Source organism: Salmo salar, chromosome 01 (assembly GCF_965601325.2).
Source record: "Salmo salar chromosome 01, fSalSal1, whole genome shotgun sequence".
Taxonomy (NCBI): domain Eukaryota; kingdom Metazoa; phylum Chordata; class Actinopteri; order Salmoniformes; family Salmonidae; genus Salmo; species Salmo salar.
Window position 1 is genome coordinate 179,705,001 of NC_138291.1, and position 13,959 is coordinate 179,718,959.

The 13,959-nt window shown below is 38.7% G+C and overlaps 1 protein-coding gene across 5 annotated transcripts in view; it reads left to right on the plus strand.

Annotated features, from left to right (window-relative positions):
- Positions 1-12,042, plus strand: part of LOC106572331 (transcription factor 4) — a 536,793-nt gene extending 524,751 nt beyond the window's left edge. For all 5 annotated transcript variants that reach the window (XM_082956961.1, XM_082956962.1, XM_082956953.1 and 2 more), the window contains one exon: positions 2,637-12,042. In XM_082956961.1, the coding sequence (XP_082813087.1) occupies positions 2,637-2,685 (49 nt within the window). In that variant the 3' untranslated portion in view covers positions 2,686-12,042. The remainder of the gene's footprint in view (positions 1-2,636) is intronic.
- Positions 12,043-13,959: the final 1,917 nt, after the last annotated feature.

The window sequence follows — 13,959 nt, forward strand, 5'->3', positions numbered from 1 at the left end:
GTACACAGTAAAGAGGGACACAGTGAAGAGGGACACAGTGAAGAGATACACAGTAAAGAGATACACAGTAAAGAGATACACAGTGAAGAGGTACACAGTGAAGAGGTACACAGTAAAGAGATACACAGTAAAGAGATACACAGTGAAGAGGTACACAGTAAAGAGGGACACAGTGAAGAGGGACACAGTGAAGAGATACACAGTGAAGTGATACACAGTGAAGAGGTACACAGTGAAGGGGTACACAGTGAAGGGGTACACAGTGAAGAGGGAGGTACACAGTAAAGAGGTACACAGTAAAGAGATACACAGTAAAGAGGTACACAGTAAAGAGGTACACAGTAAAGAGGTACACAGTGAAGAGATACACAGTAAAGAGATACACAGTAAAGAGATACACAGTAAAGAGATACACAGTAAAGAGATACACAGTGAAGAGGTACACAGTGAAGAGATACACAGTGAAGAGGGAGGTACACAGTGAAGAGGGTACACAGTAAAGAGGTACACAGTACACATGTACACAGTGAAGAGGGACACAGTGAAGAGGTACACAGTGAAGAGGTACACAGTGAAGTGATGCACAGTGAAGAGGGACACAGTGAAGAGGTACACAGTGAAGGGGTACACAGTGAAGAGGTACACAGTGAAGAGGGAGGTACACAGTGAAGAGGTACACAGTAAAGAGGTACACAGTAAAGAGGTACACAGTGAAGAGATACACAGTGAAGAGGTACACAGTGAAGAGGTACACAGTGAAGGGGTACACAGTGAAGAGGTACACAGTACACATGTACACAGTGAAGAGGGACACAGTGAAGAGATACACAGTGAAGAGGTACACAGTGAAGAGGTACACAGTAAAGAGGGAGGTACACAGTGAAGAGGGACACAGTAAAGAGGTACACAGTACACATGTACACAGTGAAGAGGGACACAGTGAAGAGATACACAGTGAAGAGGTACACAGTGAAGAGGTACACAGTAAAGAGGGAGGTACACAGTGAAGAGGGACACAGTAAAGAGATACACAGTGAAGAGATACACAGTAAAGAGATACACAGTGAAGAGGGACACAGTGAAGAGGTACACAGTGAAGGGGTACACAGTGAAGAGGGAGGTACACAGTGAAGAGGGACACAGTGAAGAGGTACACAGTAAAGAGGGAGGTACACAGTGAAGAGGGACACAGTAAAGAGATACACAGTGAAGAGATACACAGTAAAGAGATACACAGTGAAGGGGTACACAGTGAAGAGGGAGGTACACAGTGAAGAGGGACACAGTGAAGAGGTACACAGTAAAGAGATACACAGTGAAGAGGGACACAGTGAAGAGGTACACAGTGAAGAGGGACACAGTGAAGAGATACACAGTAAAGAGATACACAGTGAAGAGGTACACAGTGAAGGGGTACACAGTGAAGAGGGAGGTACACAGTGAAGAGGGAGGTACACAGTGAAGAGGTACACAGTAAAGAGGTACACAGTGAAGAGGTACACAGTAAAGAGATACACAGTAAAGAGATACACAGTGAAGAGATACACAGTGAAGAGATACACAGTGAAGTGATACACAGTAAAGAGGTACACAGTGAAGTGATACACAGTGAAGAGGTACACAGTACACATGTACACAGTGAAGAGGGACACAGTGAAGAGATACACAGTAAAGAGATACACAGTAAAGAGATACACAGTGAAGAGGTACACAGTGAAGCGGTACACAGTAAAGAGATACACAGTGAAGAGGTACACAGTGAAGAGATACACAGTGAAGAGATACACAGTAAAGAGATACACAGTGAAGAGGTACACAGTAAAGAGGGACACAGTGAAGAGGGACACAGTGAAGAGATACACAGTGAAGAGGTACACAGTACACATGTACACAGTGAAGAGGTACACAGTAAAGAGGGACACAGTGAAGAGGGACACAGTGAAGAGATACACAGTGAAGAGGTACACAGTACACATGTACACAGTGAAGAGGTACACAGTAAAGAGATACACAGTAAAGAGATACACAGTGAAGAGATACACAGTGAAGAGATACACAGTGAAGAGGTACACAGTAAAGAGGTACACAGTGAAGAGGGACACAGTGAAGAGATACACAGTGAAGAGGTACACAGTAAAGAGATACACAGTGAAGAGGGACACAGTGAAGAGATACACAGTGAAGAGGTACACAGTGAAGGGGGACACAGTGAAGAGGGACACAGTGAAGAGGGACACAGTGAAGAGGTACACAGTGAAGAGGTACACAGTGAAGAGGGACACAGTGAAGAGGGACACAGTGAAGAGATACACAGTGAAGAGGTACACAGTGAAGAGGGACACAGTGAGGAGGGACACAGTGAGGAGGGACACAGTGAGGAGATAGAGAGGCCTTCTCACACCTTTATCTTAATCTTATGTGGAAGGAACAGACGTTTAGGACCTATGAAGGTTATTTTTAGGGCCTAGGGTGTCCATCTCGAAGTCGTACCTTTAGTTCCTTCTCAGTTGTGTGTGTTTGTGTGTCTGTCTGTATGGGTGTCTGTTGGTTTTGTTTGTCCAGGTAACAGGTGAGTCCAGGTAACAGGTGAGTACAGTGTCCCACAGCTGTCTCTAACCGCTTCTGTCCTCCTATAGGTCCAAGCTCCCAGAGTTCATCAAGATGATGAGTGACCACTTCCTTTGACAACATTCTCCTATTTCCTGAACCAATCAATCAACCGATCACGTCAATCAACGATCTATCTGACCACCTGATTTGACCAATGTTTTTTTTTTTTTTCCCAGGACCACCTGTCTTTCGTCTTCTGTAGAAATGAACAAACTGCAAATGTATATTGGCTATGAAAACATAACAGATATTACAAGAGATGTTTTCTTATTATTGTTTCTTATTTTCAGCATTCTCTCCCCCCCCCCCCCCCCCCCCAAAAAAAAAACAATTATTATATATGTTAAAGAAAAAAATTCACACAAAAAAAAAAAAGTTGATGCAACTGCGTGATGATGGGGGGACTATTTCTAACATATCATTATGTTGCTGAACAATGTTGCAGGATTCAGCTGCTGCCTCAACGAAATGGTAATCTTCTCCACGTTGTGGAAACTCTTGCAGTCGTGCCTGAACTCCTCCTTGATGTTTAAAGTTTAAATAGATATATATGAAAAATCAATCAGTCAGTCTTGGGGGGGGGGGGAGGGGGGGGGGGGTATAAAAAAAAAGTTGAGATTATGTAGAATTTCAAGACATTTTTAAAACATGCAATAATTATTAAAAAAAAAAAAAAAAGTGTACTTCTAATCGAAAAACAGAACAGATACATTTTAAGATGACACTTTTGTTTTTTGGGGCTCTAAGTTGGCTGTATACTAGAAAGAGCAGTGTTGGGGGAATGCTACTTTTTAAAGTAACTCGTTAGGTTACAACTTTACTGCAATTAAAAGTAACACGTTACATTACACTGTTACTTACTGTGGAAAGTAACTCGTTAGTCGTTACATTACTTTTGCGTTACCAAACTCCAAGAAAACCCTCTGAAAATGTATTGAGCGTGTTGGTCGTTGTTATGCCCAGTAGAGGGTGGCTTGCCTATTTACTAATCGGCGCTACAATGATTTCATCGGACATCATGGGAGAGATCCAGAACGAGATCTCTGTCAGATTTCCTGATAGCTGTTTCAGTTGTTTTTACTAAATTGAACCGTGTATTTTGCAATAAACAATATCTTATTTTTTAAATCACATTATTATTTGGCTGTTGTAGTTCAGCAGCCTGTGTTGAAATGTAACTGTTCCACAAAAACAAAACAAAAATGCGCGAAGAAGGAAAAACGTATGATAATAAGGAAAGATAAAATAAGATATAAAATCCTAATTAATAGCCTTTATTTTCTGGCTTTAATATGTCTATTTCGTGTCATAAAGCTGCCGAAATGTTGCTTTTGATTTATTGACAACGTCTACGTGTTGTAACGAAATTCCATTCTAAAACTATCGAAATGTTTGATAAATACAACAACCAAAAATTGTTGCGTCACAATTCAATTCTATCTTGATAAATCCAAGGTATCAAAGGGACGTTGTCCATAAATCAAAACCAACATTTAGGCAGCTTTATGAAACGAAAAATACATATTAAGTCACAACAAGCCCCGACCACTTGAAATATTGACATGAACATTTTAATAACAGTAAAACTGCAAAGCACGAATGCAAACTGTCAGATACATCTCTGAACATAATGCATTGAAATAAATGTGCATGTAATCAAAGGAATTACTTACAATCATCTAAAGACAGCATACATGTTCATTTAGTTTTCTCGGGGTGACAGGGGGTTTTAACAAAACCTAAATCTAGATTTAGCTGTTTTGGAAACAGAATCGCCATCTTCCTCAGCATCAACAGTAATCGGCTGTCGCGGGTCCTTCTCCGCCGGTCTAGTGGAGCTGTGCTTGACCTGAAGGTGCTTCTTGATATTTGAAGTTGACAGGCGCTTAACACCGAGGCACAGTTTGCGTTTTATTATTATTATTGTGTTTCTCCTTTTCTTTTACCAATTCTAAATAATGTGAATACTTTCACGTGGTAAAAGGCTGGTGGCTCTGCCATCCTGATAGCTGTCATGCCACAACGTTCTTGAAGAAACAGGAAGAGCATGAATTTATGGGAAGGGATTTTCATATTATAATTTGGCATGGGAAATAATATTTAAAAGTAACGATTTGCTTATTTGAAAAAAGTAACTTAAGTATCTAATTTCTTAAATTGAAAAAACGAATACGTTAAGTTTCTCATTACCACAACAACAACAAAAAGTAATTTGAGTATTCTAACGAGTTACTCGTTACCCTCAACACTGCTAGAGAAGATGGAAGGAAAACATCTTCTAGCCACTAGAAACCAGCAAACGTCCTGATTCAGATTGAAATGTGTTTTCATTGGCCACTCCTTTGCGTGAGCAAATGGAACCTTGTGATTAGAGGGCATGGCCGTTGGTAGTGTTACTCTTCGTTACTTCATGTTACAAGGCAGATGAAGGAAGGAAGGAAGGAAGGAAGGAAGGAAGGAAGGAAGGAAGGAAGGAAGGAAGGAAGGAAGGAAGGAGAGAAAATAAAGGGGGAGAGATATGTCTCCTTTCTGTGTCTTGTCTGTCACACAGAGAGACCCAAACCAGGTCAGAATAGAGCAAAGTCTCTCAACCATTTGCTGAGACCCAAGTCAAAGGTCAAGGTCTCTCCCAGGTGATGATGATGACTTCCTGGTGATGTCACTTCCTGATAATGACACTGCAATGGAAAGGCACAGCCAGAGGGGGGTGTACTGTATATCCCAGAAGCCGAGCAGTCCATCACCTTGTATGATTTGCCTGATTTTTAAACCCCACGGTCTAACACTTCACATCCCCCTTCTGTTCCCCTAGATCTCCCTTCCTGACCCCTAAAACCTCCCCAGGCCCCAGAAATGCAATTTTAACATTCACTTCTACCAATGTGCCTTTTAGAGTTCATATCATTCAAATGCGATGAGGAGGAGACGGACGTTATCTGAACTTTTTAGGATGCAAGCTTAGGGAACTGTTAGTTATTAGGTCTATGCAGTCAGGTTTTTTCTGACCTGGGAATTTAAAAAACAGTAAAAAGAAAAAAAAAAGTATTTTGGGATAAACTGTATTTAATTGTACTGTATGCTTATATGTAATTAGAAGGCGTGTCCCTGAATGGACCTTGTTTTAGTCAGTTGAGCCCCCTGGCGGCCCCAGCACCCCGAGTTTCAGACCCCTTCCTCTATTCCAAGTTGCAGCCTGTTTCCATTGTGAACGACACGTCTGTTTTTGAGCGTTGTATTATAGCTATCAGCTTTTTATCAATATCGGCTTGTCCGTGAGCCACCGTCGTCTTCAGTACCAGTGTGTGGTTGTATGTGTAAAACAGAATTTTTTTCTCTTTTTTAAAATCTTTCTCTTATTCTTTGTCTGTTCTGGTTTCTGTGTCAATGAGAAAAAAAAATACTGAACCACGACTTGCTGCCCTATGAAAATTTGACAGCAGCTGTTTTTTAAAAAAGTGGTTTATGTTATCCAATCAACACAAGGCACTGAAACTGGAAAATAATCTATTTGAAAATCAATATATATATATAAATGTAAAAATATATACAATATATATAAATAAGGAAGGCGCCAGTTTTCAAAGGAACGGTTGTTTTGGGTCAGATTAATTATTTTCTTAGAGATGGGTGGAAGGTTTGAAGAGGCATCTCAATGTTAATGAGATATGAAGGTTTGAAGAGACATGACTTGTTCCTCTTCTTCTCTGGCGTGCTGTGCCCTTGACATCACAATGACTGACTATGGCACCCCTGACTGGACAAAAGGGACCGGTCTTCTCTGGTGTTCTGTGCCCTTGACATCACAATGACTGACTATGGCACCCCTGACTGGACAAAAGGGACCGGTCTTCTCTGGTGTTCTGTGCCCTTGACATCACAATGACTGACTATGGCACCCCTGACTGGACAAAAGGGACCGGTCTTCTCTGGTGTTCTGTGCCCTTGACATCACAATGACTGATTATGGCACCCCTGACTGGACAAAAAGGACCGGTCTTCTCTGGCATTCTGTGCCCTTGACATCACAATGACTGACTATGGCACCCCTGACTGGACAAAAAGGACCGGAGTTCCCCATCATCCTCCACTCACTGCTTATTCAGCTGTCAAAGAAAACACACAGACATTTGTAAATTGTATGCAACAGATGCAAACGTACCATTATTTTGAAATTGTGTATGTAAAAGTTATATTTTTACATGTAGACTGTTGTTATTTTGTGTTTAGATAATACATTGTATCAGTTTTTCGTTAAAAGAAAAAGAAAAAAAAAATTCGGTGTGTGTTGAAAATGTGTCACATTGAAATTGTAGTGAGGTCAAAAGCTTCAGTATCATTTTAAGTAGTTTTTTTTTTTCTCCAAAAGGGTTTGTTTGTTTATATTTCCGGGATTTTTTTTTTTAAGAATGGGATGGGGGAGGGAGGGGTGTGGGGGGAGGGGGGGGGGTAATTGGAAATCAAAATGGTATATAATATTATTTTCATGCTCATTGCCATTTTTTCATTGTATTTTTTAAGAAAATGTCTCAGTAGTTATAGTACACAGGGTTCATGTCCCTTTGGTGGTGGGGGTGGGTGACGACTAGCTGAGAGTGGGAAATGATTGAGTTGATTTGATCAGTTGTATTTCTGCTTGTATTCGCCTGGTCATTCTAGCCAGGTGCCAATATTAATTAAAAACAAAATGGACGGCACTTAGCTGTATGTGTGTCATGGTTTAGTATTCAACTCACTATTCTTTATGCGCTGTCTCAGTGTTGCACCACGATGACTCGTTGACAGACAGCACAAACTCTCGTCTGCAGGGAAATACTGTATATTCTAGCTTGTATTCAAGTGTGGTGCTAAGCAAGTATTTTCAGAGTTACAGTTTGGCCCCATCTAGATTCAGTCTAAATACCTTAGCTAGAAATCGTACTTTGTCAGGTAATTGAACGTTTGATTGACCAACAAAAAAACAAGTCCCCTAGACGTGAACATAGAATTAATTGTAAATGGCCGATTTTTTGCAATCTTCTAGCTATTTCCCCATAAAGTTAAGTTAGGCAGTTTCAGCCTATTTTATTTGTTTTCCAGCTAATTCCAGCTATTTGAATCGGACCTACGATAAATATTTTATATTAGATTGGACCTGCCGTTATAAGTGCTAATATTTTGATCTTGTAAGATTTAATTGACGTAAAAATGATCCACGATTGCAATAACTGTGTTATTATTACCCCTATTGTGTTTACAGCAAAAGGCAAAACGTATTTAGTTTTCTTTTCGTGGTTGTACGATCTCTCTTCTTTTCAGTGATTGAACCGTGTGCTGTGTATCATTTACAGCATCATTATTCTGACCATTTATTGCAATGATAATATCAGTTACATCAGCACTTGTCATTTGTTCTCCTGGGTGATAATATATACGATATAAATCAAAAAGATTGTTGAATGCATCTGGAAATGTCCTATAAAAAAAAAAGACTTTAAATCCAAAATCTTGCTCGTTATGAAACGTGTTGCCATTGAATGGGAATTATTGAGCTACGAGAACAAAAGTAAAAGGCCAATGCTTTTTTGATCTTTCTATTTATTTTTGGCCGATAATTGTCTTTCAATAAAGAGAATAGTATATAGTCATTAAACCCTCTCTATTAGGGTGTTCCCTTATGCATTATGTTCTCTATTGTCTGTTTCAATTCTACAGTCCTGAAGCAGACAATGGTTAACATTGGTTAACCCAGACAGACTGGATATGTACTAACATGGCTGTTTGTGTGACTGATTTAGCAGAAACCCTTTCACATTTTTTTGTTGTAAAATTGAAATAATAATAATAATAATAATAAAGTCAACAATCATAGGGTCATCTTTGCTTTGTAACTACCATTTAACATCCACTACCAGGATTTTTTTTCTTATTTTTTTTCGACCCAGATCAAAGGCCAAGGTCTCCCAGGTGATGATGCCACTTCCTGGTGATGCCACTTCCTGGTGATGACATTTCCATCAAATTTTTTTCATATGATACAAACCACAAAGTTAAACAGATTTAAGTCTGAATCAAAAGTTTAACCTGACTAGATAATGATTATACTCAGCCCTCGGAAAGACAACTACTTGTAGAACAATCACACTTTAAGAGTTAAAGTATACTTTAAGTTTGGAGGGTTTGATGATGAAAGGGATTTCTTCAGTCTAGCCACCATGAATGGTGACACATGTCAATCAATCAAGTTATGTATTGGTTTAGTTACTCTCTCTTCATATGGGTTAGTTACTCTCTCTTCATATGGTTTAATTACTCTCTCTTCATATGGGTTAGTTACTCTCTCTTCATATGGTTTAATTACTCTCTCTTCCTATGGGTTAGTTACTCTCTCTTCCTATGGTTTAGTTACTCTCTCTTCATATGGTTGAGTTACTCTCTCTTCCTATGGGTTAGTTACTCTCTCTTCCTATGGTTTAGTTACTCTCTCTTCCTATGGTTTAGTTACTCTCTCTTCCTATGGGTTAGTTACTCTCTCTTCATATGGGTTAGTTACTCTCTCTTCATATGGTTTAGTTACTCTCTCTTCATATGGGTTAGTTACTCTCTCTTCCTATGGGTTAGTTACTCTCTCTTCATATGGGTTAGTTACTCTCTCTTCATATGGTTTAGTTACTCTCTCTTCATATGGGTTAGTTACTCTCTCTTCCTATGGTTTAGTTACTCTCTCTTCCTATGGTTTAGTTACTCTTTCTTCATATGGTCTCTCTTCATATGGTCTCTCTTCATATGGTCTCTCTTCATATGGTCTCTCTTCATATGGTTCTCTCTTCCTGCCTTGTTCAAGGGGCAGAACGACAGACGTTTACCTTGTCAGCTCGGGGGATTTGATCTAGAAACCTTTCGGTTACTGGCCCAACGCTCTAACCACTGGGCTACCCTGCCGCCCCATTTACAGTGAATGCAGTCTCTGCTAAAGCGGGAACATTGCCTTTAAATTTGAATCACGGTGTAAAACTGAACACCCGTGATGCGGATTGAATAGAGCCCTGACACAGTAAAACTCACTACAGATTAACACAGGTAAAACTCACTACAGATTAACACAGGTAAAACTCACTACAGATTAACACAGTAAAACTCACTACAGATTAACACAGGTAAAACTCACTACAGATGAACACAGGTAAAACTCACTACAGATTAGCACAGGTAAAACTCACTACAGATTAGCACAGGTAAAACTCACTACAGATTAACACAGGTAAAACTCACTACAGATTAACACAGGTAAAACTCACTACAGATTAACACAGGTAAAACTCACTACAGATTAACACAGGCAAAACTCGCTACAGATTAACACAGGTAAAACTCACTACAGATGAACAAAGGTAAAACTCACTACAGATTAGCACAGGTAAAACTCACTACAGATTAACACAGGTAAAACTCACTACAGATTAACACAGGTAAAACTCACTACAGATTAACACAGGTAAAACTCACTACAGATTAACACAGGCAAAACTCGCTACAGATGAACACAGGTAAAACTCACTAGAGATTAGAACAGGTAAAACTCACTACAGATTAACACAGGTAAAACTCACTACAGATTAACACAGGTAAAACTCACTACAGATTAACACAGGCAAAACTCGCTACAGATTAACACAGGTAAAACTCACTACAGATGAACAAAGGTAAAACTCACTACAGATTAGCACAGGTAAAACTCACTACAGATTAACACAGGTAAAACTCACTACAGATTAACACATGTAAAACTCACTACAGATGAACACAGGTAAAACTCACTACAGATGAACACAGTGAAACTCACTACAAATTAACACAGTGAAACTCACTACAGATTAACACAGTGAAACTCACTACAGATTATCTCAGTGAAACTCACTACAGATGAACACGGTAAAATTTACGACAGATTAACACAGTGAAACTCACTACAGATTAACACAGTGAAACTCACTACAGATTATCTCAGTGAAACTCACTACAGATTAACACAGTAAAATTTACGACAGATTAACACAGTGAAACTCACTACAGATTAACACAGTGAAACTCACTACAGATTAACACAGGTAAAACTCACTACAGATTAACACAGTGAAACTCACTACAGATTAACACAGTGAAATAGAAGACAGGCTCCTTTTTGTTTTTTATATTGAACGGAAGCTATAACCTATTTCCATCTAAATTAACCATAGAAAGCACAACATGTAAACAACTAACAGACTGGCAAAAATAAAGTTGTATATATATATATATATATATATATATATATATATATATATATATATATATATATATATGTGTGTGTATAAAAGTATCACAAAGTCTAATAGACATTCACCAGGTGGCACCATGGCTTCTAGGGCTCCTCACTTTATCTGGCTAGTCATTGTTTTACTTCTTGTTGTGTATTATTTTATTCATCCTTGTGCCGTGATTGGTTGGTTTAAACATGTTCATTTCAGAGTATTATAGACTACGTGTATAAGGGTGAAAATATATGAACTGTGGCCTTTTTCATTCTCCTTTTACTTTGTGATGCAATTAAAGTGAAGAACAAATACAGTGAGCAGAGAATTACCATGGATCAGTGCCTGGCGATTTTATTCTATAGCTTCCTTTGTCTAGTGCTCTTTTGCTATGAAATAGACTAGTGCACCCAATCATAATAGAGAGGAGCAAAAAAGAAGAAACTAAATTTAAAATAAGAGAATATATTAGGCTTATTTTTTTTTGCAGGGGCAATCCTTTTATACCAGGAATATTGAGGAAATAAGATTACATTTTGTTTTTGTTTTTTAAAAGTCAAATTCTAAATATTCCAGTTTGTAGATTTTTTTTTGGAATCATTAAAAGTAAAAAAAGTTTGTTACTTTATTTTACTATTTAAAAGATGTTATTTACCATATTACTGAGACGAAACTGTTTGGTGTTTTCCATGATGGGCTATAGTCAGACGGAGGGTCGCCATCCGTACGTACTGTACCTGCAGCAGTGATTCTAAAGGAAGTTAAAAAAAATTTTAAAAAAAAAAGACATTTAAACTTTCTTTCCAGTATGCGGCTGAGTGCCTCAAAAAACGTTTTTATTTCAACTGTTATATTTCTGTTATTCTTTCGCTTTTCTTCTTACATTTTCTTAATTATGTTTTCAGTTTCCGTTGTATTTTTTTTTTGTAATTTTTATCTTTATGTTATAATTATTATTATTATTATTATTGTTCTTGTTGTTTATTATACTTTTTTTCTCTCTTCAGATTAGTAGATATGTCCGAACAGGTTGTGTGCTGGAGTTGCTTCTCTTCAAACCAGCCCATCGTAGGCCCATTGCCTGCTGTTTTTCATCTTGTACTTATTCTATGAAGTCATGTACATGACCGTTCTGTAGCAATAAATGTGCCATTTTTATAACCTAGCGCTGTCATTGGTCATGCTTTTTATTATTCACTAATGTTGTTAAGCCCTATAGACAGTACACTTCTGATCTTCATAAGATGTTACTCAAGTATTGCAATGATTCAAGGAAAATACTTTTTTTGTATTATACTGAATGGAATCATTATACTACATGGAATCATGTAGTAACCCCCAAAAAGTGTTAAACAAATCAAAATATATTTTATTTTTGAGATTCTTCAAAGTAGCCACCCTTTGCCTTGATGACAGCGTTGCACGCTCTTGGTATTCTCTCAACCAACTTCACCTGGAATGCTTTTACAACAGTTTCGAAGGAGTTCCCACATATGCTGAGCACTTGTTGGCTGCTTTTCCTTCACTCTGCGGTCCAACTCATCCAAAACCATCTCAATTGGGTTGAGGTCGGGTGATTGTGGAGGCCAGGTCACCTGATGCAGCACTCCACCAGTCTCCTTCTTGGTCAAATAGTCCTTACACAGCCTGGAGGTGTGTTGAGTCATTGTCCTATTGAAAAACATATGATACCATGGTTTGGCATATCGCTGCAAAATGCTGTGGTAGCCATGCTGGTTAAGTGTGCCCTAAATTTTTAATAAATCACAGACAGTGTCACCAGCAAAGCACCTCCACACATCACACCTCCTCCATGCTTCACACTGGGAACCACACATGCGGAGATCATTCGTTCACCTACTCTCACAAAGAACCAAAAATCTCACATTTGGACTCATCAGATCAAAGGACAGACTTCCACCGGTCTAATATCCATTGCTCGTGTTTGTTGGCCCAAGCAAGTCTCTTCTTATTAGTGTCCTTTAGTAGTGGTTTCTTTGCAGCAATTTGACCATGAAGGCCTGATTCACACAGTCTCCTCTGAACAGTTGATGTTGAGATGTGTCTGTTACATGAACTCTGTGAAGCATTTATTTGGGCTGCAATCTGAGGTGCAGTTAACTCTAATGAACTTATCCTCTGCAATAGAGGTAACTCTGGGTCTTCCTTTTCTGTGGCGGTCCTCATGAGAGCCAGTTTCATCATATCGCTTGATGGTTTTTGCGACTGCACTTGAAGAAACTTTCAAAGTACTTAAAATGTTCCAGATTGACTGACCTTCATGTCTTAAATTAATGATGAACTGTCGTTTCTCTTTGCTTGAGCTGTTTAAGACTTTTTTAGTTACTATGTACAGTATGTATTATTTCATAGTTTTGATGTCTTCACTATTATTCGAGAATGTAGAAAATAGTAAAAATAAAGAAAAACCCTTGAATGAGTAGGTGTGTCCAAACTTTTGACTGATAGAAATACAGTGTAGACATTTGCTAATGTTGTAAATGACTATTGTAGCTGGAAACGGCAGATTTTTTATGGAATATCTACATAGACGTACAGAGGCCCATTATCAGCAACCATCACTCCTGTGTTCCAATGGCATGTTGTGTTAGCTAATCCAAGTTTATCATTTTAAAAGGCTAATTGATCATTAGAAAACCCTTTTGCAATTATGTTAGCACAGCTGAAAACTGCCGTGCTGATTAAAGAAGCAATAAAACTGGCCTTCTGTAGACTAGTTGAGTATCTGGAACATCAGCATTTGTGGGTTCGATTACAGGCTCAAAACGGCTAGAAACAAAGACCTTTCTTCTGAAACTCGTCAGTCTATTCTTGTTCTGAGAAATTAAGGTTATTCCATGCGAGAAATTGCCTAGAAACTGAAGATCTCGTACAACGCTGTGTACTACTCCCTTCACAGAATAGCGCAAACTGTCTCTAACCAGAATAGAAAGAGGAGTGGGAGGCCCCGGTGCATAACTGAGCAAGAGGACAAGTACATTAGTGTGTCTAGTTTGAGAAACAGACGCTTCACAAGTCCTCAACTGGCAGCTTCATTAAATAGTACCCGCAAAGCACCAGT